Here is a 26790-nt window from a genome sequence, read left to right as displayed (position 1 = left end):
TGTTGTCTCTGAAAGCCCAGCAGCAATTGATGAGGACTCCATAGTCGACCGGGTGAGAATTGCTCCTAGGTCTAGAATTCCAGCAAGGAAAATATTGTTTGATGATTCATCCTTCTTTATTCATTGCTATTAAGAAGGGAAATGTGAAATGTCTTAACATGCTTTATTACTGTATTTCTCCCTTACCTTTTCATCCTTGCCCCACCTTCTTTTCTGCATATCCTTAGAATGAGGGACCCGTACTTGGAACGTTAATGTTGAGCGTTCGACCATTGGTCGGTTAAGCATTTCTTCATTATTATGCATATACGAGTCTTGATGGTAGGTCGTGAATTAAGCCTTTCCTGCTTCCTTACCTTGAGTCTTCATTATTCCTCACCGTGGATATAACACTGGGCAAATCACTTAACCTCTTGGGCCAAAGGGGGGTGCAGCACAGACCACAGACCAGCCTGTTAGTGTGAAAAAGGCCGCTTTATTGAACACAGGTGCACCTTATAAACAATTTCCTTGGTATGTTCCGTACAAAACTAAACCTCATTAAATATTTTCCTCCTACCTTACCCCCTCCCCTAAAGTTTTCCCTTTGCAACCATTTATAAACCCCCAAATCTGTCCTCCTTGGTGCTCCGTTAAACTTGTAACTTCTTAACATTTCCTAATATAGCTATCTATGTAACCTTCCTATGTTACTTCCCTTTCCTGCGTGCTACCGGAGTGACCTTTTCAAACCAATAAACTGTAACTGTAAACAGATCTATCAACTATTACCCAGGAAAAACACCCCCTATAATAAACAATCCACACTCAAACCAGCACCTGCTTCCAGCGACAGCCAATTAAGTACATGCTTCCCCACCCGATGCACCTGTTCCCAACAAAACCGACCCTAAATAAAAAACTTTCCCATTGACCCCTTCCCAACCAACTACACCCGGCCTAAAGTCCAATAAAAATAGGGAGGGGGTGGGACAAAATTCTTCCCCAGCCCAACCACCCAGCCGGCTGTCGTGTCACTTCCACCGAAATGGTGGCTAGTGTCACAAAATGGCCAGCTAAATAGCACCCCAGCCCAAACCCAGCCCAAGTGAAGCCCAACAAACCCAATATGGCTCTGGCTGCACCACTGGCCCAAAACTCCCCGGGAGGGGCAGGCCTCCCGTTGGTCGGCCGCCCCCCCCAAAGCCCTATTCTTGCCTACCAAAAGTGAATGTGTCTTTATGTAATGCCACTGGTTCTCATGTAAGAGATCCAATAACTTAAGGTCGAGTTCCTGCTATTTAAATCTGCAAAAAAAAAGAAATGGACACATGCTATGGGAAGCATTGAAATAGGTAGTGTATGCACAGGGAGAGTTGTGAGCAGGGTGTTGTACAGCTAAAGAAGTACGAGCTAAAAGATTTCAACTGAAATTGGCAAATTGCCACATTAAAACAAAACACCAATAATTATTAACTAGAACATGTCATTGTTGTTTAAAGTTTAAATGAGCCACACATGTACATGAGAGTTTTAAAAAATGTAAACCTCAGTAAGAATTCTTGTATATTAACTGGAAAACGAAAATAGCATATTGTTAGATAAGTTAGATATAACCTTACTCTCTAAAGTGGTCGAGCAGTAAGGCAGTATCAGAGGACAGTGTAAAGCATTTGTTGCACACACTCAGCCAGCAAATGGTCTCACACACTCAATAACTGAACTCTAGACCAATGGTTTATATATAAAAAATATATGCTTGTTTTATTTTAGAACCAACATTAGGTATTAAAATATACTTTCTCAGAATGAGATACTTTATATAAATACTTTTGCAATATGCAATTGACTTTTGTAGAAATTTACAAGTGGTTGCAATAGGCAACACAGTTTTAAACACAATAATGCATTGAGTTCAATGGAAGTTTCAAGTTATTTGCCACAGATTACTTTTAGGATTACTTTTGGAATTCCAGGACTGGATCCTAGATTCAGTCCTGGGTCAGTACTTGGAATCAAGTGATGAAAGTCGACTTAATTACTGTGATGATTTTTTGACAATATTTTGCTATTTTAAAAGTTGACACTTAGAAAATATTTCATAGAAAACAGTCAATGATTCCCTATGTCAGAAAATTCAAGTTGCAGGTATAGTATGTTCTCGTTACTTTTGTAATCCAGTACTGGGTGCCTAGACTCAGTACTGGGACCTTTATCCAAAACAGGTAAGTAATTACGTTTTCAGAAGTTATACGATTTTTAAAGAATATTTATGGATTGCAGAAATTGACACAGAAGAAATTTCACAGAAAAACAGTAAATGATTTCCTATGGGAGAATATTGGGTTACTGGTAAGTACAGTTGTAAGTATTTTTCAGAGTCAGTGCTGGGCACCAAGATCCAGCACTGGGAGCTCACCTAAGAGCAGGTGAGTATTTTCGTTTTCGTTACTCGGCTGATTTTTGGTGAATATTTTAAGTTTTGAAAAGTCCACACTTCGAAGAAATTTCAGGAAAAGCAAGTCAATGTTACACTATGGAGAAAATTGAGTTATCGGTTTAAAGGTAAGTACTCGACTGGCAGTGTTAAGGTTCTGGGCATAGACTCAGGGGGCTCCCAGGGTCAGGTAGGTACAGTTGGTTCACCCTCAGAGGCACAAGGGCGGCCGGGTGCAGAGAGAGTTAGGCCCAATGTTATCCTATGAGAGGTAGGGGGGGCCTTGGTTGGTGGCTGTGGGAGCTGGGCTTCTGGTCACTTACTCAAGGCAAGTGGGGAAGTGGATCGGTGTAGAGGTTACACTGCCAGGGCCACTCGGGCGGCTGGGTGCAGGGTGCTTTTGAGCCTTCGGGCGCTCAATTGATTTCAATGGGAAATCTCCGGTTTAGAAAAAGACTGCAAGCTCGGGGACGAAGATTCTTCAGGTGCCACCACCACTTCGAGAGGTAAGTTGGGTAGTTGGAGGATAGGTAGGTACACCGGGATTGGGCCCAGGGGGCCGCGGGGCGCCGGGGGGCCTTTTGGTGTTGGGAAATCTTACCCTCTGTTGATCGCGGTTGGGGGGGCACCAGGTTCTGAGGCCGCAGGCTTCTTCAGGAGTGTCGAGGGAGGTCCTTGGGTGCCGGACTCGAGGTCACAGTCGCCGTGGGGTTGTCCTCGTGGTCTTTGTTCACTCCGGCACAGGCCAGGCTTGGCGAGTGCAGAGTGTGCTGGGTTCACGGTTCCGGGCTGCTGCCAGGGATTAGAAGTAGATTTTGAGTAGAGCCTCTACTCATGGGAGTCCCAGGGGGCTTAGAGTCAAAAGGTAGCCAGGTTCTCCGGGGTTTGTGAGGTTGCTGGCCACAAGAGATGCCAGGTTGGAGCAGGAGCAGGTTCGAGGGTCGACAGGCCGGTAGGGCTGGGGCAAAGCAGTTGGTGTCTTCCTCTTCTTAGCAGCTGCAGGGCAGGTCTTCTTTCTTCTAGCTCTTCTTCAGATTTCGGAATCTGGAATCTGGGGTAGGAAGATTCAGGGTGCCCCTAAATACTAGATTTAGGGGCGTTACAGGTAAGTGAAGGGCAGGGAACAATGGGTCCCTGTCCTGGGGTGGGTACACCCCCTATCCTGCCTCTCTCCTGTGGGAGGGGGGCAGTAGCCTAGTCCTGATAGGGCAGGGCTTCCCATCTTCAAGAAGGCAAGAACCCGGAGATGTGCTTCACCTCGCCTCCCCCACCTGAGGGGTGGGGTTGGCAGGCTGGCACATCCCCTGTCCTTATTTGGGGTTTCCGGCCAAGCTTCCCGCCAGAGTGGTGGGTTGCAGTGGCCTAGGGAAGCTCACAGAGGCGGCATGCCTTTGAAGCTTCCCCCTGCCCATCCTGGGGGAGGAGATTTAGCACCTCGCCCAGGATGTGCATTGTTGCAGGCTCAGGAGAGCAGGTGCTCTCCAACCCAGGGGTCCAGCAACATGTCTGCTGTGTGGCACCCTAGGCAGCCTCAGAACAGACGTGGATTGTAGGTTAGGTTTTAGGGGGCATCTCTAAGATGCCCTCTGGGGTGCTTGGTACATTAAATCCCATACTGGCATCAGTGTGGGTTTAATATGTTGAGAAGTTTGATACCAAACTTCTCAGTCTTCAGTGTTGCCATTATGGTGCTGTGGCGTTCGTATTTGACGAGCTCTCAGCACCATGTACTCTTAAATGGCAGCACTACACTTACAGTGCCCAGGAATGGACCTGGGTACTGTAGGGGCACAGGGCTCCTGCTCCTGTGCCCACACCATTGGCTTAGGGCACCCAGCTAGAGGGGTGGCTGATGTATGCCATGGCAGTGTAGGTGATGGGCATGGCACACAGGGATGTGTGCCATGTCGACTCTTTGTTTTGTCTTGCACCCAGACTCCCAGCCTGCAAGGGCAGTGTGTGTGTGTAAGGGTACAGGGCCTCTAAGGGTGGCATAATGAGTGCTGCAGCCCTTAGAGGCCTTCCCTGGTCACAAGGCCCTGGGTACCTAGAGTACCATTTACCAGGGGCTGACATGTGGCCAGGGCTTGCCAATTTGTGTTTTGTGTTTTTAGGGAAGGAACATAGTCCCTGGGCACCTGATTGGCAGGAGTCCAGGGTACACTCAGTCAAAGTACATTCAGCAATTCAGCAAAAAGTGGGGGCATACCATGCAAGAAAGATGGCACTTTCTCACACATATTTTCCGAGAAAAAACTTTCACAGAATTAAATTTTTTGTATTTACAATTCTGAAAAATAAGAGAGCGGCATAATAGAGGAGAACAGGGTGTTCTGTACTGCATGAGCTCTTCGCAGTATTTGTAGTGTAGCTGATTGATAATAAGAACAATTCAGTGTGCCAAATCGAGGACAATCTACCCCTCCCAGATGTTTCAATTGCACAAGAGGAGGTATATTACTTAAACGTCCATACTGATCACCTTGTCAAGTTATAAGATTATACCACAATTCTCTGCAGGGTAGGTTTGTAGAGGGGAAACGGCCTGAACAACATGGGCAGAGCCGCATGTGCCATTCCAACACAAGCACAACAATGCTTGCCTTAACCACGCATATGCCTTAACAATGCATAGGCGCAGTTAAGGCAATGCCCTGTCTAGATGTTGAGATGGCGAGCCCAGGAACAGGAAGGATCGGAAAATGATGCAGTGAGGTAAGTGGGGCTAGGGCCGGGTTTTGGGGGGTGGGAGGTAGTTTTTAAGGGATGGGGTAGCTTTTAGGGCTGGGGGCAGGGTTGTTTTTAGGGCTGGGGGGGTCGGGGTTGCTTTTAGGGCTGATGGAAGGGTCGAGTATTTAGGGCTTGGGGGGGTCAGGGTAGTTTTTAGGCCTCGTGGGGGTCAGGGTAGTTTGTAGTGCTCTGGGTGGGGTCGCCGTACTTTTTAGGACTGGGGGAGTCAGGTAGTTGTTAGGGCTTAGGGGGTCGAAGTAGTTCTTAGGGCTATGGGGATCAGAGACATATTTGGGGCTCATGGGGTGGTTGGGTTCGTTTTAAGGGCCCAGGGTGGGGTCAGGGTACTTTTTAGGGCTCAGGGTAGTTGTTAGGGGTAAGGGCAGGTGGCATAGGGTGTGATGTTTACCACACATCACTATACCAGTCATGCTTTTCTCATGAAATTGCTTGGTAAAGGAATGCGTTGTTCAGATGCATTGGTAGTTTAGGCAGCGTAGTAGAGGCATGTGTGGTTTAGCCATGCATGCCTTTCATACAACATTTGCAGAGGGATCCATATATCAAGAGGTCGAGACACACTCAGCAGTAGCACTCCATAAATATCGGAGTGTTCGCTGTATGTAGTCATGTCTCTCAGCCAACCAGTTAGGTGCAGCCTTCTTCTGCCAGTGCATAGTTATTTGACTTTTGCATAGTAATAGAGCAATAGCCACAAATTTGCGCTACGGGTTAGGAATTTCCCAGGAGCGTAAGTAATAGAAATAGTGGAAACTGCACTGATTTCCTGTTCCACCTCCAATGTTTTCTTCCAGTAGGCCTGAATTGTGGGGCAGACCCAGAAGTCCGGATCTGGAGCACTGCAGCTCCAGGACTAAGCAGCCTTTGTTGGCCTATAGCACAATAAGCTAGCTGCAGTGTGTTAAGCCTTACCAGACTGGCGTAGTGGGGATCAGGCATTTTCCCTAGAGGCTGGAAGGGTGGGGGCTGAATTTGCAGCGGTGGTGGCTGTTTTTTCTTTTTACAGGGGCAGTTTTACAGCGGTGCTGCAATATCGGCCCCCAGTAACAAATGCAGCAGGGGGGCTAGTCCGTCAAAATTGCCAGAACTGCTTTGAATTCCCAATCCGGCACTGGGCCCTAGGGATACATTTGCGGTGACTTAATCTGAATTTACCATTTGAGGAAACCTCTCTGATATGCTGAAAACAATACAATAACTTTGAGGCTGTAATATTATACCCCGAGTCATGGTCCCATTTGCCCTTCATAGTTAGATGATTATGATTTAGTGTGCTTGCTTAATGCACAGCTATATATACATGTGATCAGAGGACAAGTTGTACTGGAGTGACCAATGCCCACTCCACGGGCTCATTGAGCACCCCAGGGAATAGCACTTTTATAGTGTACTGTGGGCATGGTAAACAATTGTGTCCAGCAATTTGCTGGGATTTCCACGAAGGAAGCTTGTGTATGAAAAAAAGACCCATCAGGGAATATGTTCCTCGGCGTCTTCAGCTCCCTCCATCTCAAGTATTTGATTATCCCAGGTTCAGAGGTCAAGGATAATCTGGGGTGATGGGGAAATGGGTGATGTGGAGAGTACAGTGCCTGAAAGTTTGATAATGGTGCAAGTTGGGACCAACCCCAGCTAGTATATTCTAATGTTTGGATCTCAGTGGTTGGGTGGGGGAGTTTAGATAGCAAGGCTGTGCACAACTCGTCAGGGGCGAAAAGTCCTTTCTCTAGAATCAGATAGTGTAGGATGAATCCACGGATGTGATTATTGTGCATGTTCTGCCAGACAGAGTAAGTCACAATGTTTAGCACAGCAAATCCTCTCCATCACATAGCATCTGCAGTTTGTACCATGCAATCCAGGATTGTGTATCCTGCCCAAGCCAAGCAAGCCATCAGAGAGCTCAACTGATCTGTAAAGACTCTATTTAGAATGTTCTCTAATAGGTATAGTAATTTGGGGGAGTGAGGGCATTTTCATGTGTGCCACCCGTCCCGCCATAATTAGTGGGGGTTTAATCCAGATGTCTACCAGTTCAGTGAGGCTGGTCATGCATTTCCCTTAATTTTATTTGATGAGCGTCCATAGTTCCCAATGATATTGGATGCCAAGGTATCAAATAGGGTCTGTCTGCCGCTTCGAGGGTATGGGAGATGCAGGTCTGTGTGACTCTTGTTAGTGGCATCAACATTGATTTAGACCAATTTTTTTCAAGTCCAGATCATTTCCTATATTCCAGTATTTTGTCATTGATAGGGCCTAGATTATAGGTTTTGATTCACAATAAACATGATTTAATCAGCGTACATTGATAAGAAGATTTTACAGGACCTAAAGTGTATGCCCTTGTGATAAAGGATTCCCGCGGTTTGTTAGTCGAAATCATCTGCCTTGAAAATCCATCCAAGCAATTGCATAGCAAAGCATGTTCAAGTGAACGGCTGAGGAGGTCTGACCCAAAGCCCCCTCTTTCAGGATAAATTAGTCTTATTGTACTTTTTCAAGAATTGATGACAGGAGGGGGCACATTTAACAAAGAGTTGCGTCGCCCTTGCACCAGGCAAGGGGGCGCAAGGGTGACGCAGCTGCTAAGTTAGATTTATCAAGCCATGCTAGCCCACCTTGTGTGGCCCCGAGTGGCTTGATAAATCTACAGTAATGCAACGCCTGGCAAATCGCGTTACTCTGCACCAAGGAGGAGTTCTTAGGGTTGAGCATGGGCGTTCCCACGCATCCACCCATGGATTTTGATGCATTCCCAGATTTTTCATTACTGGCAGATCTGGGAATACGTCAAAATGCAATGCCTCCCCAGGAGAGGCGTAATGGTAAAAATAAATGTCTTTATTCCTCATAGTTTTTTCCTCTACATTGTGCAGCACACATAGAAAGAGTAAAATGCCTCAGAATATTGTTTTTGTGCAGGAAGGTACCCCTTCCTGCACAAAAACAATCCTGTATACAATGCATTGAGCAAAGGTTCCTGCATTGGTGCTAGGCAGTGCATTGCGCAACAGCTCAAGTAAACAAGACAGGAAGGCACTCAGTGCAGGGTCCTAGTGCCCCTGACCCTAGGTCACTACATCTCCCCCTTTGTCACGAAAGAATGTGAGGACAGAGAGAGATATTTCTGCATGTATTGCGTCGGAACGATAGGGGAAAAGAGAAGAATAAAGAGAGAGAGAGAGAGGGAGAGAGAGATGGAAAATGGAAAAAAGATGGAGAGTCATCCCCATCGCTACATTTCTTCAATCAGTCTTTTTGCCTTTTTGCTCACTCTTTTTGGACAAGTCTCTTCCTCTTCTTCATTGGCCCCTTGACCTCTGTTACTATTAGCTGGTCCTTGGAGAATGGACTGTCAGACTTTCTCCGTTGCCGCTGTCTCACTAACACCTGGTCTCCCTGCTTGAGGTGCACGGTGGTCGCGTGTCTCCTGGCGTCCGTGTATGTCTTCATTTTCTCTTTCGCCTCTTGGTCTCTAACAGCAATGCTGCTGTGTTCTGGCAGCCTCTTTGCTTCTAACTGTGGTAGCCATGTTTTGCTGGTCCTTCCTAGCACTAACTCAGCTGGACACCTCCCTGTGGAGCTGTGGGCGGGTGTTCCTGTAATCGCGTAGTACTTGACAGAGCGCTTGTCCTATGGAGATCTGTCTCCTCCCCTGAAAATGGAGGACCGTTGTCTGTCTTTAGTGTCTCCGGTGATCCCCAGGCTGAAAATATGTCATCTAGTACCGGTAGTGTTGCGGTTGGCGATGTCCAGGAGAGGTGGCATACTATGGGAATCCTTGAGTATTCGTCAATGATCACGAGCAGGTAGTTGCCCATGTCTAGTGGCCCATAGAAGTCTGCTGCCAACATTGTCCATACTGCCTTTGGAAGTTCAGACATTTGTATTGGTTCTGGCTTCGCCGGTTGGCCTGTTGTTTGACAGATGTGACAACTCATGATGGTGTCTTCTACCATTTTGTCTAGGCCAGGGAACCATATCTTCTCCCGTAGCATCTTCTTTGTAGCTACTATGCCTCTGTGTGCTTCATGCGCCAAATTGACAGTCCATCGATGTGGCCCTCTGGGCATTACTATCCTTGTTCCTCGCATTAGTATGCCATTTTCAGTCTCTGACAGCTCGTCGTTTATTTTTTTTAATGCTATCATTTCCTCCTTGTTGACTCCGTCTCCTAGTGCACAGTTTTTGTTGATGTGTCTCCATCTTTGCTGTCTTGTTGTTGCTTTCACTGCTTGCATTGTGTTGTCCTTTTCTGTCTCCTGTTCTAGTTCAGCAAGTGTTATCGCAGCTGGCGTGTTCTGTTTTAGTACAAAATTTAGATACTCTTCTGCCATTAAGGTCTTCTCTGATGCCTGTGGTAAGGGGTGTCGAGACATGTAGTCATGTAGTCAGCCGGGTTGTGCTCTTTGCCCGGTTTGTGTACTATCTTAAATCGTAGTCCATCAGCCTTATGCCCCAGCGCTCAATGCGAGGCGGCATCTTTGCATTCGTATTTCCATATATTGTCACCAGAGCCTGATGGTCAGTGACAATGGTGAATGGTTTTCCGTAAATGAACATGTGATAGTGCTTGCACGCCCAAACCACTGCTAAACTATCCTTTTCAGGTTGGGAGTATGCTCTTTCAACATCAGACAGACTTTTGCTTGCGTATGCAACAATTCTTCTTGGTGAGTCTCTCCCTGGCAGATGTTGTGCTAATATTGCCCCCAGCCCTACCGGGCTGGCATCAGTTCGGTACATAAGAGCGGATCAAAGTAGGCGAGGTGGTCTACGGCCATCACTGCTTGTCTGATGGCTTCGAACGCCCAGCCACACTCTTGTGACCAGACGAACTTCTGACCCTGCTTTGTTAGGTCCTACAGTGGTGTGCTCACCGTGGCGAAGTCTTTATGTAGCGGGCACAGTAACTTGCAAGACCAAGAAACAACCTCACTTCTGCAACATCTATTGGAGGATTTGCATTTTTCAATGTCTCTACCTTGCTGGGGTCTGGTCTCATTCCTTTCTTAGAGAAGGTATGCCGAAAGAACACCAGTTCACTTCTTCCCAGCTCGCATTTGTCAGCGTTTAGCGTTAGTCCTGCGTGTTCCAGCTGCAGGCATACTTCACGTAGTGCGTGTTCATGTGCTTCATCAGACCGACCAAACACCAGGATGTCATCGCTGTAGTTTAGACTGTTCTTTACCAGCCTGATCACCTGTCTTATTGTTTCCTGAAATATCTCCGCAGCTGATGAGATGCAGAAACTCAGTCGCTTGTAGCGGAACAGGCCCATGTGCGTGGAGAACGTGGTGATGTATCTCGATTGCTCGTCGAGCTCCAGTTGATGGTACCCTTGGCACAGGTCCAGCTTTGAGAATCGGCATGCTCCAGTGAGACAGCTTATCATGTCGTTTAGTTGGGGCCCAGGGTGTCGCTCTCTTTTAATGGTGATGTTTGGTATCCTCATGTCCACGCCGATGTGGATCTTTGAGGTGTTCTTTTTTGGCACCGCCACTATGGGGAACACCCAGGGAGTCGGCCCTTCTGCAGGCTCAACGATGGCTTGTGCCAGCAGGCTCTGTATTTCCTCTTCAACCTGCGGCTGTAGGTGTATGGGCACTCATTGGTGATGCTGCGCCACAGGTTTGACTGCCTCGTTGATGTGCAATGTTATTAGTCTCCCTAGGCCTTGTAGTATGGCCGGGTGTTCTTGTAGAATGTTTCATTTTTCTGCCATGTGGTGTGTCAAGGCCAGGAGGCCCATTACCTGCACTGTGACATTGCTTAGTAGGCATGGTGCAGGGATGTCTCCCCTTAGTACGTGTATCTCTTCTCTGTCTGACCGGTCCTTGTACTTTAGTGTTTCTGTGAATTTCCCCAAGTTCTCCACCGGTTTCTTCGAGCCCCAGGTGAACACATAGACAGTCGATGATGATAGTGGTGGTCTGACCTTCATATTCTCGTATTCCGACGTGCACATGATGTGGCAGGTGGCCCCACTATCAAGCACGAAAAGTGTGCTGTGGCATCCCACTTCAATTTCTACAGTTGCCGTTTTCTTTATTTGTTGCTTCTCCACAGCGTTAATGTGTTCTGGCTTTCGTTCATCTTTGGGTGCCTCTGCCATCAAATACAGTCGCTCTGCCTTTTCCGACGCGGCTCTACCTCCTGATTCACCTGATAAGCTGTGATTTGCTGTCTCCATGTGCCTGCTCACTGCTGCTCGCGTTTTTGCTGTTCTTCCTCGCTCATTTCTGAACTGTCTACTCATGCAGGCACTCGCCTTTTGATTGTCTTGGTTGCATTTTCTGCATTTCTGGCCCATTGCCGGGCATGCACCGACATGTGGGAAGTCGAGGCAGCACCATCAGCACTTTCCTTCTTGTCTTTTCGTTGGCGGTGTTGGTGTGCTGTCATATTTCTTGCTGCTTCCCATTAGGCGATTTGCTTGTTCTGTTCTTCTATCCTTGCCCTGCTCCATTTCCTTGGCATGTGTCGTAGCTCTTGCTTCTGCTCGGGCCATCATCAGAATTTTCTCCAGCGTCGTTGGTCTTTCAGAATACGTGCGCAGAACTCCAGGGACTGGCAGCCTTCGATGATGCGTAGTCGTATCACTTGTTCGTTGTCGAACTTATCAAACTCGCAGTACGTTACAAGCTTGCGCAGCCTTGTCGCAAAGTCATCTATGGACTCCTCTGCTCTATGGCATGCAGTGTTGAATGTGTACCTCTTGAAGTCAATGTGCCTTTGCGGGTCAAACTTCTCTGTGAGACTCTGGATCAGTCCTTTGTACGCCGTTTTTTTGTCGCTGGGGAATGTTGTGAGCAGGTCTTCTACTTCATCTCCTGTGAGATACAAGGTCAATGTGTTTGGCCTCTGTGACGTCTGTGGCGCTCATGTAGCGCTCAAATTGCTGAATCCAGCATTCCCACCTGATGCCTGTCTGGGGTTCCGATATGTTGAACGGCAGTGGTGTGTGAAACATTGCCTGGGCGCTGGGTTTGTCGCTTTCGTTGGCCATTGTTTTCCCTTTCCTTTGTCTTCCTCTTGTAGTGCTGCGTTCCTTTTCCTTATTTGTGCTGTAATTTCCTTTTATTCCGTTATTTTCACCTTTTCTTCTTACTTTTTGTTAATGCCTGTCTTATAAATGGCCGCCTGGCCCTCTCTAGCCACACATTCGCTGTCCAGCCTGACTCTAAGATGGCCGCCGGCGCTTCTGTGGGTGAGATTTGCTATTTGTTGTCTTGCCTGACTTCAAAATGGCCGCCAGGCCATTCTCAGTTCTTCATTTGCTGCCCTACCTGACTTCAAGATGGCCACCGAGCTCTCGGGAGATTTCGAGTTGAATCTTAACGTGGGACGCTCAGACTTTCATTTAGTCGGCGGGTAGCTTTTCAACGATCGGAGGCTTATTTCGCGCTTCCCTCACCTCACTCTCCTTGGTGTGGCCGTGGTGGGTTCCCGATGTCGCTGTGGATGCCACGCACACGGACCAGGGTGGGCTCCTGGCTCCGTTTCTTTTGCGATCGGGGTGCGCTCCCGATTTCGCTTCTTCTCCTCTTCAGGGCCGACGGACCAGAGTAGGCTCCTGAGTTTCGTCTTCTTCTTGCTCCGGACGTCGTCTCGTCGGTCGTGATGACGAGGTGGTTTCTTGTGGTGGCTCTCGATCCTGCCTTCGTCGCCAGTTGTTGTGTCCTGCTTAATGAGACACGTTGAGACCAGTAAGTGATTCTTCTATTCTTTATTGTTATTCTACTCGTGCCCACATGCACGTCCGTTTCCTCTGCCCTCGTCCAGTCCAGTGCCCGCTCAACTCCCTGACCGGAAGTGGTGTCCAGTCTCTGTCCCCTCCCCTGAGTCCGAGAGCAGGGTCCTAGTGCCCCTGACCCTAGGTCACTACAAGTGTGATAAATTAACTAGACATCACAAGCAAGATGTTGAAGTTGAAAATAGAATTCATAGTATTAGGCCACTGTTGAACTTTTGCAAAAGAAAAAAAACTGCATCGCAGTAAATACAATTTTTATAAAAGTTGGAGTTCAGGGAGAAAGTTAGAGACAGATAGAGCTGTGTCTCCTGCGCAACAAAAGATAGCACACAAAGGCTGGTGAGTGTATATAACTTCCTTTATTCGCACTGGGCGTACCGTGCATGCAGGCCCCTCCTTCGCAGTCGTAGGTGCGCGTAATAATGTCCTGAGTCCCACTCAGACTCCCCGCTCCCTGACCGAAAGTGGTGTCCGGACACCTTCCCATCTGCCCTGTACAGGGTCCTAGTGCTCACCCTCACATGTTGTTCCGACAGATTTAATGACACATAGTAAGGGGCTGAAAAGAAAAGGTAAGGGTGGATGGGTGACAAAAAAAGAAAGTAATCTAGCATTGGCAAAGCCAAAATGTTTGTCGTGCATTTTCAGTTATAAGCCAGACCTTTGGACTTTGCCAGTGCTGAGGCCTAGCTATAGATCAGGCAGGTAAAAGGTACACACGAGCCTGGGTATGGGCAGAGAGATGTGTGGCAGCAAAGAGTAGGAGCACGGGGAGGTGATCCGGGAGCAAGGTTTTAAGTAGGCAGGGTCTTACCGGTGCTGAGCACCAGCAGTTCTTAAAAGAAGGTACCGGGTCCCTATGGGGCTCTTCATTTCTGCTCTCACCCTCAGCTTGGAAAAGATCTTAACCCTGCAGCAGTACCACTGCTCAAAGACATTGATGTAACTTCAGAGAGACTCGTTTTAGTTATTTCACAGTCTCAAAATTTCAGTACTGAAACATTTTTAACATTGTATATAACAAAGCTATAGTCGTTGCTTATTTACTATATGAAACTAACAACCATTTACAAAGCCAACAGTCCTGGCTTGTTATAGGTGTAATGTTACTCATTGCATTATATATCTAGATGCAATGACAGAAGCAGAAAAATACCAGTGGGGCAGCACACTATGCTATAAGCGCAGATTTTTAGTTTATGTGTTTTTAAGCCACTCCCTAAATTACTCCGGCCACGCCCCTTTGAGAGACCCCCCCTAGTTTTTTACTCCCACTTAAAGCCCTGGCTGGGAGAGATGTTGACAGGGAATCTACGAACAAAGAGGGGTACAGAATGGTAGAGGTGTGGACTGGAACAGGTGTGAGCAGACAGGGGTTCAGGTAGGAAGAAAGACAGTTGAGAGAGGTACTACCTGGAGAGGTACAGACACGAAAAGATGCGGACAGGTAGTGACGCAGCTGTGATAGGTACGGTGTGGCGGGTAGAGGTACGGGCAGGCGAGGACCTGGAAGGGAGTTGACACGACCTGACAGCGAGAGAAAGGTGCAGAATGAGACAAGGTTGTGACTTAACGACAAGAGCTGCCACCTTTGGAGCTGGGGAACCAGGTTCGAGTCTCGGCATTGACTCAATATCCTGTGATTCTGGGTATAATGTCTTAACGTGCTTTATTGATGGTGATAGAATGCCTGTTATGATTTATGAGGAAAAAATTATTCTTTTGCATTCTCTAGGTTCTGAAGGACAGAAGGCCTTCAGATCTTTGCCTAAAATTGAGAAGGAAAATGAGGATGAGGCATTGAATGAATTTGATGAAGCTCTTTTGAGGCTAGATGCTCATTTTAAGCCGACTATCAGTACTACTCTTGAGACTTATCATTTTTATATGAGGACACAGAAAGAAGGAGAATCTGTCAATGAGTTTTTAACTGTACTAAGAAGTCTATCAAACACTTGAAATTTTGGCAACACAACTAATGAAATGATAAGTGATCAGCTCATGGTTAACACCAGGGCTTTAAGTGGTCTGGGTATCACTGGTGCTGAGCACCGGGAGTTTTTTAAAGGGGGTCTCAAAACGGGTCTTTATCGGGCTCTGTTTTGTGCCCAGGCACCTGTGGTCTATTTTTTTCCAGACTGCAGTGACAGCAGGCTCATCGATGTACTCGTGCTCACACTGCTCACTTCTTACTAGTGAAGAAGTTATGGCATGACGTCATGCGAGGAGAGCATTGTAGGGGAAGGGAAATCCTTGAAAGAGAGTTATTTTCTCTCTGGATTTCCCTTCTCTTTTTGAAACTCAGGAGCAGCAACATTGTTGTGGTATCACCATGGCTTTAGGTGTAAGCTTCCACAATATTATATACAACAAGCCATAGTTGTTGCTTATTTATCTTATGCAGCTAACAACCATTGGCAAAGCCAAAAGTCCTTTCTTGTTGTAGGTATGATGTTACTTGTTGTATCATATATTTGGATGCAATGACAGAAACAGCAAAGTACAAGTCGGGTCCACACTATGCTAAGCACAGAATTCTAGCCTATGTGTTTTTAATCCACGCCCTTAAGTACATTGGACACACCCCTGAGAGACTCCCCAGTGCTATCATCCCACTTAAAGCCCTGGTTAACACTAACAATAAACGTATCCAAGAAAGTTTATGGGCGATCCCACCATGGATGAAGTGGTGGCTTCAGCGAAAGCCATTGAACAATCCATGAACTGGTTGAAGGAAGTAAATGAATCTCAACTTGGTAAGAAGGAGAATTAAGTTTGTGCAGTTACAGGAAAATTTGTGAACAATGAAAGTTAGAAGGGTGGGCATGAGGACAAGAGGGCATATTACTTTAGATGTGGTGATCCTAACCATTTTGCATCTTCAAGGAATTGTCCAGCACTTAGCAAAATGTGCAATAATTGCAATAGAAAAGGTACATTTTCAAAAATGTGCAGGGATGCAAAAAGACAACCCCGGCATTGTGTGGAACAAGTATTTGATGCCACGTCTTTGAAAGATTTGGAATTGAACGATGGGGTTGTGGAAGAAATAAATTTAGTGTTAATGGTGCATGGTGAAAGTAACGAAGGAGATGAAGAGTTTATTAACCCACCTTTGTGTTATTTGCAATTGCAGTTACTGTAGACTCTGGTTCTCCATTTACTATAATATCCCAAGCATATTTTGAGAGTATGTTTGGAAGCGATAAACCACATTTGTCATAGTGGTTACTTTTGATGGTCGGTGCATTGATTTTACAGGTTATTTTGAAACCATGTCAATATTCAATGGAAGGAATGCTCAGTTGAAGATTTATGTGGCAAAGAAAGGTGCAAATGTGTTTGGATGGAGGGATCAAAGATGACCTGGTATCAAGTTAAATCCCAATGCGGTGGATCCTGTTCTGGTTGAACAAGATTTGCAGCCAAAAGAAAAAAATATTTCCTCTTTCCCTGATGTGTTTAGTGAGATATTAGGAAGGTTGCAAGGGTCCGAACATGAAATCAAGCTGAAGAAGGGTGCTCTGCCCATTAAACAAAAAGTGAGAATGGTACCATTTAGCCTGAGAAAAGAATTGCAAGAACTGCTAAATCAAATGCTGAGAGAGGATGTCATCGAAGAAATAGAGACAATGGAATGGATTTCTCCTGTAGTTTTGGTGAAAAAAGTAATGGCAAACTCCATTTGTGCATAGACGGAGAATATCATTGTGCATAGGCACCCCGTTCCAAAATAAACGATTTGCTGTCAATGTTTAATGGTGCTACAGTGTTTTCCAACTTAGATTTGCATAGTGTCTATCATCAAATAAATGTGGCCAAAAAGAATAGACATTTGACAAGTTTTATCACACCTTGTGGAGTGTACCAGTTGAAAAAGATAACTTTTGGACTGGCATCAGCATCATCAGTATTTCAAAGAGCCATGCAACATATGTTCAAGGATATGGGGGCATATTATCAAGGACGGTGTTAAAATTATCGCCGGTTTAGTGGCAGAAAACTGCCGCTAAAGCGGCGATAATGGGCTTGATAATATGCTCTGGAGAATTCCAATAGAAGCCCATGTTCACATCAGAACATGAACTTCTATTGGAATTCTCAAGGGCATATTATCAAGCCCATTATCGTCGCTTTAGCGGCAGTTTTCTGCCGCTAAACCGGCGGTCATTTTTAAGGCCGTCCTTGATAATATTACCCATGGAGACTCAGGCTAGATGTTTCAAGGATGATATTCTGGTGTTTTCCAAATTGGAAGAGGAACACTGTAAAGTTTTGCAAGAGGTTTGCAAGAGACTGTCCGCAAGAGGTCGTATTATGTGTTGAAAAATGCAAATTGTTGTAGTACAGGTGGATTTTTTGGGTCATACTGTATCTGCTAAAGGAGTAGTGCCTAATGAGAGTCTTGTTGATGCTATCAAACGTGCATCTGCACCAGATGACAAAGAGAAATTGATGTCCTTCATCGATCTGTGTGAATACCATGAGCTGTTTGTAAAAGATTTTGCCACTGTGATGGAACCATTGAGAAAATTGTCGCAAGAATTTTGAATATGTGTGGGGTATGAAGTACTGGGAATTTTAAGCCCAGCGGTGCAGGGGAACACACCCTATGACTTCGGGTTCTTCCTGTTTCAGACCTACAGAAACACAGAGTCTTCTGGGTGAAGTCAAAGATCAATTTATTGGCTGCAGACCAATTACAGGCGTCCTAGAAGTACAACAGCGTGTATTTTCTCAGGAGACTGCTAAAAATCACAGAAACGGGCTTCTGCTTAAATACAAAATATCCTGCTTCAGGCATACATTCCTTGGTTTACGATATGGCCATTACATGTATACATTACAAACGAAAAGGCAGAGTCATGATGACCATCCCACATTCCAGTTAAGCCAGCCCGCAATTATTTACCCAGCAAGGCTCAGATCCCACATCAGATATCGATAGGCCCCAATAAACATGAGCATCTCCTGTTTGGAAAACAAGCCATAAAGCAGGAACAGTCAGGTGAGAAAGAGATTAGCTGGAGGCTCGTGTTTAATGTAAAGGCTTTATGGTGTGTGAAGCCCTGATGCTAATCACAGGTGGCCAGAGGACGGGGAACTCGTGAGACCGGACTGACCTGGGGCAGCGGAGCCAAGCTGCCCAGGTCACAGAAAAGTCAAAGAAAGGCACATGTGCTCTAAAAGGCCCGTATTTGCTTCATGCTATGTAGCCTATGTGAGGGCAACCATAAGATGGCCACCGCTATAAAATGGAAACCACGTAGTGATGTATAATAGCGTATACACAGTGCATTCATAGCTAAAACGTTACACAAAGCACTTGTACATACCGCATTAACCATTCGCGGTTCACTAATACCGGGATAGACAGGGGTAGGGCCCTGCCTCCTACGCGGTCCCAAATTCTAAAGTACGACAGACCCTCCTTTTGCCCTTACATAGGCAATAACTATACTCATTTCAATCCGAGTCTAGGTCAATATTCACAAAGTCATGGAGATGTTGCTGTAGCATCATCCTATTACTTAGCTCGTCCCTCGATACAGGTTTCCTTACACATAATGTAGCACAGAGGCCACATATCGCAGGAGCACACTGTATGCACAGACAGAACAGGAAAAGGATGGCTAAGATCATTCCAATGACCATCAGAACTTTCCAACCCCAGGCAGATATCAGTTCCCAGAACCACCCCACCAGTGACCAATCTCCTTTATCCACGTGTATAGACTCAGATATTTTATGTAGTTTGGAGATGGCTTGATAAACTGTTGGAGTGTTGTCTGGTATGAAAATGCAACAACTAGATTGGATAACCTTACATACCCCACCGCGGTCTGCAAGTATGACGTCTAGAACCAGGCGGTTCTGCAAAGTCATGAGGCGATCCGCTTGGAGCTCAGCTGTCAAATTACCAAGGGCACCAGCCGTAACATTAACAGTGGATTCAACCACACGAGTCAGTTGTCTCAGGTTCCTACTATTGACCATAGGTCCCCAAAACGGCAGGAAACCCAAAAAGAAATCTCCCGCTTCCTGACCGGCAGTATCCTCCTTACTAATCACGCCTCTCACAACTCTGGTCTTGTGATAGTCAGAGGCGGCAGTAAATGTTGGCGGTAGCAGATTTGCAATATAACATGTGCCCGAGAAATCAGGGGGCAACCATGTATATGCTCGGTCATTGCAGATAAAATATGTACCCTTGGCAGCCAAAAACGCAGGGGAAAATTGTGACGGAAAAGTGTACGTTTCAGTACAGTCACTTCTTCCCAGTTGAGCTCTAGGATTCTGACCATTACCTTGCAAACAGAACCGACCTATGTGGGGAACGACCCAGATTGGGGATGAGATTTTTCGCTGTCTTTCACCCAGACTAATACTATACCCCGTTGCGTTCCTCCCTACATAAGCTCTCAATTCTTCTTTGGGAATAGATGAGTATGCATCGATATCTCTGCTCATATCGGCAACTCCTTTCATTAAAGCTTTGTTATTGGTGCTAGGTCTGATGGAACGCGGTTGTCGCGGGGAGTAGGCATCTAGTGCAAAGCGAAACATAGTCTGGAATGCCCATGACGATCCATTGTAACTATACGGCAGCACTAGATAGGGAATACCTTTATTAATGGTATGTGGCATTAAACCACACACCCAGCAATTGGTTGTATTCATGACTAGTTGGTGCTGGTGCAGGAGCTGAATAAACGAGTTGTTCACAAACTCTGATCGTCTAGCTTGTTCGTGTTCAGGCAGAGGGTGGAAAGAGTGTGAGGAGAAAGTAGGAGGAGGTATAGGCTGTACAGTGGGTGCAATGGGCTCTTGAGAGGAGAAGAATACAAATCCTACAGTAAACACTACCATACTACATAATACGAACAGGCATAAAAATACAAAACGTTTGCTCTTCATTATTTTACACATTCTTGCTTTAAAGTTAATTTCCTCAGCGGGTCTCTCCATCTTGAAAAACTCCATCCTCTAATCGTGCCGCTCGCGGCGGGTGAGTATCTTCTGCTAAGGAGTACGCCTGTCAGTCCAGGGAACGCCCTAGACCAACCAGAACCGTTGACCTAACGTCTTCGGCCTGTACCCCAAAGTCTTGGCACCGCGACCCTGCGGCTGAACCCGGATGGTGGTTCGAAAAACAAAAATCAAGAAAGTCCTTCAGATGGGAGAGCTCTGGTGATCAAAAAATAAAAAGGGTAAGAAAAAAGAATATTTATTTGTCCATAGGCCTTGGTCTTAGATTATAATGAAAACGGACAGGTACTGTCTGATCTTGAAACAAGAGTTCAGGCTCTGTGGTGTCCAATCGAATTGACGGTGGCACAGCTTCTTGCAAAATATCGTCACTTTCCTGTGCTGAAGTTGTGCCTTTTATGCGTGCATCACTGAACGGCACAAAACGAGGTACAGTGTCTGTTTCAGAGTCTGCGATACCCTCCTGGACCCACTGGTCATACGGCAGAGGCAAAGGGATCCTCTTCACGTGGGCGCCGTGGATCCAGTTCTTTTTCCCCTTTACTCGAACAGCTGATCTCGTGGATAGGAGTACGAGATGAGGGCCGATCCAACGAGGCTCATCGTTGCTCTTGCGCTGAAAATTTTTCACAAAGACCCACGTGCCAGGGTCGATAGGGTGTCCTGGAGCCTCAGAGGCCTGGGGGAGAGTATCATGCACCTGTTGGTGTAAAACACGTAATTTAGCCGTCAATTCATACAAGTAATCAAGCAGTACTGGATGTTCGATTTCATTGAATTTCGTCGGTCTTGGCACACCCCATACATTTGCCGGGCTGCCAAAAACGACCTCGTAGGGACTAAGTCCCACTCGTAAATGCACGGTCATTCTGGTGGACAGGAGTGCTAGAGGCAGAGCGTCAGGCCATTTAAGACCTGAGCTCGCTTGGATTTTGGCCAGTTTGAGTTTTAGAGCGCCATTGTAGCGCTCTACTAATCCAGCTGATTGGGGGTGATTTGCAGCGTGGAATTTCTGCTTTATCCCTACTCCCTCACACACATTCTTCATCACTTGACCAACAAACTCACTCCCATTATCACTCCACACCATTCTTGGCATTCCAAACCTAGGGAAAAATTCCTTCACAAGGGCTTTGGCTGTGGACAGAGCAGTGTTATCTTTTAGAGGATAGGCCTCTATCCATTTTGAGAAAGCGCAAACAACCACCAATACATATTTCAGGTTGTTGCACCTTTCCATATGGATAAAATCTAGCTGCAAAACTTCAAATGGATATGATGGAGGCGCAAAATGACCAGCTGGAGTTGGGGTTCCCCTACCAGGGTTGTACTTCAAGCATACCATACAATTCTTGAGCACATTCTCTGCACACTTAGGAATTCCAGCATTGTGCCATACTGGAGCCAACAACTTACAGATTCCTTTTGTACTGATATGTGCCATTCCATGTGCCATAGTAACCACTGGAAGCACATATGCCTCAGGTAACAACCATCGCCTATGTTCTGACAAATCAATCCAACAACCATTCTCATCCAACTTACCCATACTTTCTCTCCACTTACTCAACTCTTTCTCTGTGGCTTCAGCTTGAAGGGACTTTACACTCTCTATTGTGTTTTCACACATTCCAACATCACCAACCCATCTGGCAGGGCCAGCAACATACATTCGAGTCTTCACATCTTTTGCTGTTTCTTTCGCGACTTCATCAGCAAACGCATTACCACGACCAACATCATCAGTGATTTTCTTGTGCGCACTGCATACCATAATCGCAACTTGTAACGGTAGGGTCAGTGACTCAAGGAGATCATTTACCAACTTGCCATTCTGAATCTTAGCTCCATGCGAAGTCAGGAACCCACGTTCTTTCCACAATCGCCCAAAACTATGAGCCACGCCAAAGGCGTACTGGCTATCCGTATATATGTTCACTTTCATTCCTTCAGACAACACGCATGCTCTCGTAAGGGCAATCAATTCTGCTGCTTGAGCCGAATTTTGTGGCACACGCGCAGTTTCCACAATCGTTTGCAAAGTCGTGATAGCATATGCAGCAGTCGTATCACCATTCGGAAGCTTGAAACACGAACCATCCACCCATAAAGTACCATCACACTCAGTCAGGGGAGTATCTTTAAGATCTACTCTCCCTTTCGTCTCTTCTTCGGTTCTGAACAGGCAATCATGTTGCTCAATCTCATCTAAGTCTGCTGGAATTGGTAATAGTGTAGCTGGATTCAATGTGTTGCATCTCTTTATGTGTATATGATTTGCTAACAGTGTCAGCTCATAACCAGATAATCGCGCACTAGTTAAGTGTTGTGTCTTGGTCCTGTTCAACAATGTGTCCACAGCATGTGGAACCATGACAATCAATGTATGATCCATTACTAGGCCAGCAGACTGTCGAATAGACATAGCTGCGGCGGCTGTGGCTCTCAGACAACTTGGCAATGCCCTCGCTACCGGGTCCAAGGTTGACGAAAAATATGCGCATGGACGCGGTCTGTCGCCAAAAGGCTGTGTTAACACTGATAATGCGCAACCATCTTTTTCATGAACATACAATGTAAAAGGCTTGCTGTAGTCAGGGGTACCCAACACAGGAGCTGAACATAATGCATTACGCAATTCCCAAAAACTTTTCTGACACTCTTCAGACCATGGGATAGGATTCGGTGTGTCTTTACATGTTAATGCTAACAAAGGTTTTGCCAGCAAGGAAAAATTAGGAATCCAATGCCTACAGTATGAAGTAATGCCCAAGAAAGCACGCACTTCTCTCTGTGTTCTTGGCACACTCAACTGTGCAATGGCTTGAATTCTTTCTGAGGTCAGTTTCCTTCCCTCCTTCGATAAGAGATGACCTAAGTAGGTCACTTCTTGTCGACAATATTGCAGCTTTGAGAGAGACACTTTGTGATGGAATGCAGACAAATGACGCAACAATGACAAGGTAGCATTTTTGCTAATCTTTTCAGTATCCGTGGCGATTAGTAAATTGTCAACATACTGAATAAGGATAGCGCCACTGGGTAAAACCAGTGCATCAAGCTGCGCTTTTAAAGCCTTACTGTATATTGATGGACTCTCACAGTAGCCCTGGGGAGCGCGTTTAAAGCGGAAGCTGCGACCTCCTAAACTAAAGCCAAAAATGTCTCTGCTCTCCTCTGCAATTGGGATGCTAAAGAAAGCATTCTTTAGATCGATCACTGAGAACCATGCAGCGGAGGCTGGAATCATGATTAACAAGGCAGTTATAGCTTCTTATTAAAGATCACCAAATGGCGGACAACGCCGGTGAAAACATGGGAGGCTTCCAAGGCGGCTTTGGCGGCAGGGGCCGCGGCCGTGGAAGAGGGCGGGGCCGTGGACGAGGCCGCGGGGCCCGCGGGAAGGTCGATGAAAGAGAGTGGGTGCCGGTGACTAAACTAGGTCGGCTGGTCAAGGACATGAAGATCAAGTCTCTGGAGGAGATTTATCTTTTTTCGCTTCCAATCAAGGAGTCCGAGATCATTGACTTCTTCCTGGCCTCTTCTCTGAAGGATGAGGTTCTGAAGATCATGCCGGTCCAGAAGCAGACCAGAGCCGGTCAGCGTACCAGGTTCAAGGCTTTTGTTGCCATCGGAGACTACAATGGCCATGTTGGGCTGGGTGTGAAGTGCTCCAAGGAGGTCGCTACTGCTATTCGAGGGGCCATCATTCTCGCCAAGTTGTCCATTGTACCTGTGCGACGAGGTTACTGGGGTAATAAGATTGGCAAACCCCATACAGTGCCTTGTAAGGTGACTGGACGCTGTGGTTCTGTTCTTGTGCGTCTGATTCCTGCACCCCGCGGTACTGGCATTGTGTCTGCGCCGGTCCCCAAGAAGCTGCTGATGATGGCTGGTATCGATGACTGTTACACCTCGGCCAGGGGCTGCACAGCCACTCTGGGCAACTTTGCAAAGGCCACCTTTGATGCGATCTCAAAGACCTACAGCTACTTGACCCCAGATCTCTGGAAGGAGACGGTCTTTACCAAGTCTCCATACCAGGAATACACCGATCACTTGGCCAAGACGCACACCAGAGTGTCTGTGCAGAACTCCCAGGCAGCAGCTGTCCCCGGCGCAACCCCCACATAACATGTTCTGCTGGAAAATAAAGTAGTTGGAACTGTTCTTGCACTGGATTTATTTTGTATCATTCAGCAGATCTGTTTACGTTTCCAAGTAAATAACACTTTTTGCTTTTTAAACAATGTTCGGGCAATGGTTTGTGTTACAAGTGTCGCACCTAGCTGTCCCTTATTTATTTTTGAGTTGAGCCTAGCAGCAGCACACATGCTCTGCGAGGCATCCTGTAGTAGAGTATGCTGTGAAGCCTCGCCCACTCTACAACCATAGTTTTCAGTGGCTGGTGTCGTTGTCCTTGGTAAATGCTGCCTTTGATCCATTAGGAGGCTTGTTAGTCCCTCCTTGTTGCCAGTTGTTACCACCCATAACGACTGGACATTTTGCTTGGCACGTTACATGGGTTGCTTTATCTAAAGGGTCAGCTCTATTTTGTTTATGGGGACAATGGCGGATGCTATTTTTTTTGTATTTGTATCCTGAGCGCGGCGCCTACTTTAGGATCACCGCGCTCAGGTTATTTATGTTTAACTTTCATGTTGAGTGCAACTTCCACTTCTGGGACACCGCGCTCTGTTTGTTTTTTAGTTTTCATAGTGAGCGCTGCGCCCGCTTCAGACACTGCTTTCAGTGTTAAAGTTTAGAAAAAGGATGAACCGGGCGCGGTTTCCTTGAGGCGGCGCTGTGCTCAGTTGTAAACTTAAAACGGGCATTTGCAATGAGAGGTCTTGCATTTATGCGAGTTTATGCTATTTAAAAAAAAAACACAAATGGGCATTGTCATTTACAATGCCAATGGCTTGGGCTCTTGTAGGTGCAGGACCTATTGCATTGCAAATGCTTGTTTGAAATTATCTCAAACAATTGGTTGGTTGCAGAGTCACTGGCTGTTGCATGGGCCTCTTGTGCATCAACAGTAGAGGGCTGATCTCAGTTAAAGTGAATCTAATGTTAAGGCTCTGCAAGGGCTAAACTTTCTAACCCAAAACTGCAGTATGTATCCATTTCTGTCAACTGTTTTAACCACTTTTCAGCCTGCAACTGGTGCCAATAGATCTGCATCATTTTGAGAGGTGAAAGATGCACAAACTCTTGGCTCCGTAACTGATTTGGGTACGTTACATTGCAAACTGCCTATGCAGGAATCAATCCGGAGAATAAGACTTTTATTTTTGTGGTGGTTTTGGAAAGTAGTTTCGAAATTTTGTTGTGCCATGTTTATCATGGCAGCTTTGTCCTTTTTACAGCAAAGTGGGGCATGAGCTTCACTGCATAGAATAGTAACCTAAATGCTGGGGCAGGTATTCATGGAATTACTTTTTTTTTTTTTTTTTTTACTGGGATCCAGCATCTAGAAGGCTTTTGGGAGGGACATCGATATGACCTACATAGGAAGGCTGTTCTAATGCAAATCCGGCCAAAGTAAACACATTGTACATGTTTCATGCAAGTATGAACTCGAGGTTAATTGTGCTGAAATCCCATTACAGGCCACGGGGGTCCACATCTCTTGAAGCCCTCTTGAGGCAGTCACAGTGGAAACCTTTCTTGGGCGATAAATGTGGTTTCTGGGTGACCAAGCTGCACTCTGATGACTCTCCCGGGCTCAACAGACTTGGGCAACATTTAAGCGTTGGGCCCTGGTGCTGCACGGCGCTGATCCGAAGATCTGGGCTACCAACTGTGAGAAAGCGCTTATATTGAACTGGGTACCTCCACCCCCTCCCTATGTTTTGCCTGGAAAATGCTGTTTTTGATTGTAAGTGCACAGGGTTCCTGCCCACCAGGTCCCCTTTGTCAGTCCTTCCCTAAAACAGAACCACGATTGGCAACTTCAGCTCCCTTGTAAGTCCCTGGGAAATGATACCCTTTGTAGCTAGGGCAAGGGGACTGAAGAGGGTCCCCTAGGTACCCATCACTAAGGCCATGCCACTGCAGCTTGCATGCCATGGCGCACTGAAACTACAAAGTTGACATGGCACACTGCCTGTGTGCCATTTCCAGCAGCATAAGGTATAGGTAAGTCACCCCTCTAGCAGTCCTTACAAGCCCTAAGGCAGGATGCACTATATCTTGGGTGTGGCCCCCTATAATATTTAAATCTATTCTTTGATATTGTAAGTGCCAGGGAAGCCATATAGAATACATGAGCTGGAATTGTAAACTTGCGTTCCCCATCACCATGATGACTTCCCTGAACCCAGGAGTGTTTGTTACCAAACAACTCTTATTAAACCCACAGTGACACCAGTGTTAGATTTATTAAATCATGTACTCAGAGGCCACCTCAGAGGTGTCCCCTTAAATATACCAACCCTTGTGTGGTCTGACTGGCTTTAGGCAGACTGCCACCACCAGATATGTTTCTGGACCCCTGGGTTGAGAGCTGCTTTCGGAGGCTAGAAAGCAAGCACATCCTGGGCAGAGTTCACACCACCTCCCCCAGAATGAGCACAGCACTAGAGAGGGAAGCCTTTGTATTGCAACTCCAGCCTCTGCTGGCAGCAGCGTTTGGCCACCCCCGGTTCAAACCCCCACTTTTGGCGGGAAAACTTAGGAAGAATAGGAAGTGTGCCCCCCTTCGCCAACTCAACCCTTCAGGTGCTGGAGTCAAAGTATTCACAATTTTCAATCTTTAAGATGGTGGGACTCATCCGCTCAGGACTAGGCTCCCTCCCACGGGTCCCTACCTGTTACTCCCCTGTAATACCTCTAAATGTAGCATTTAGGTGGCTCCCCCAGACCCTGAAAT

The 26790-nt window shown here is 46.4% G+C and overlaps 1 protein-coding gene across 1 annotated transcript; it reads left to right on the top strand.

Moving 5' to 3' along the window:
* Positions 1–23189: 23189 nt before the first annotated feature.
* LOC146833862 (small ribosomal subunit protein uS5) lies at positions 23190–24086 on the top strand. Its single transcript, XM_085601757.1, has one exon. The coding sequence runs from the start codon at positions 23208–23210 to the stop codon at positions 24048–24050; it is 843 nt and encodes a 280-aa protein (XP_085457883.1). The 5' UTR covers positions 23190–23207; the 3' UTR covers positions 24051–24086.
* The last annotated feature ends 2704 nt before the right edge of the window (positions 24087–26790 follow it).

Source organism: Triturus cristatus, chromosome 4_2, assembly GCF_964204655.1.
Source record: "Triturus cristatus chromosome 4_2, aTriCri1.1, whole genome shotgun sequence".
In the NCBI taxonomy this organism is placed as follows: Eukaryota; Metazoa; Chordata; class Amphibia; order Caudata; family Salamandridae; genus Triturus; species Triturus cristatus.
This window is presented reverse-complemented; position numbering and strand designations above follow the sequence as displayed.

Coding starts and splice junctions, on each gene's coding strand:
- LOC146833862 (XM_085601757.1), top strand. CDS start 23,208: ATGGCGGACAACGCCGGTGAAAACATGGGAGGCTTCCAAGGCGGCTTT.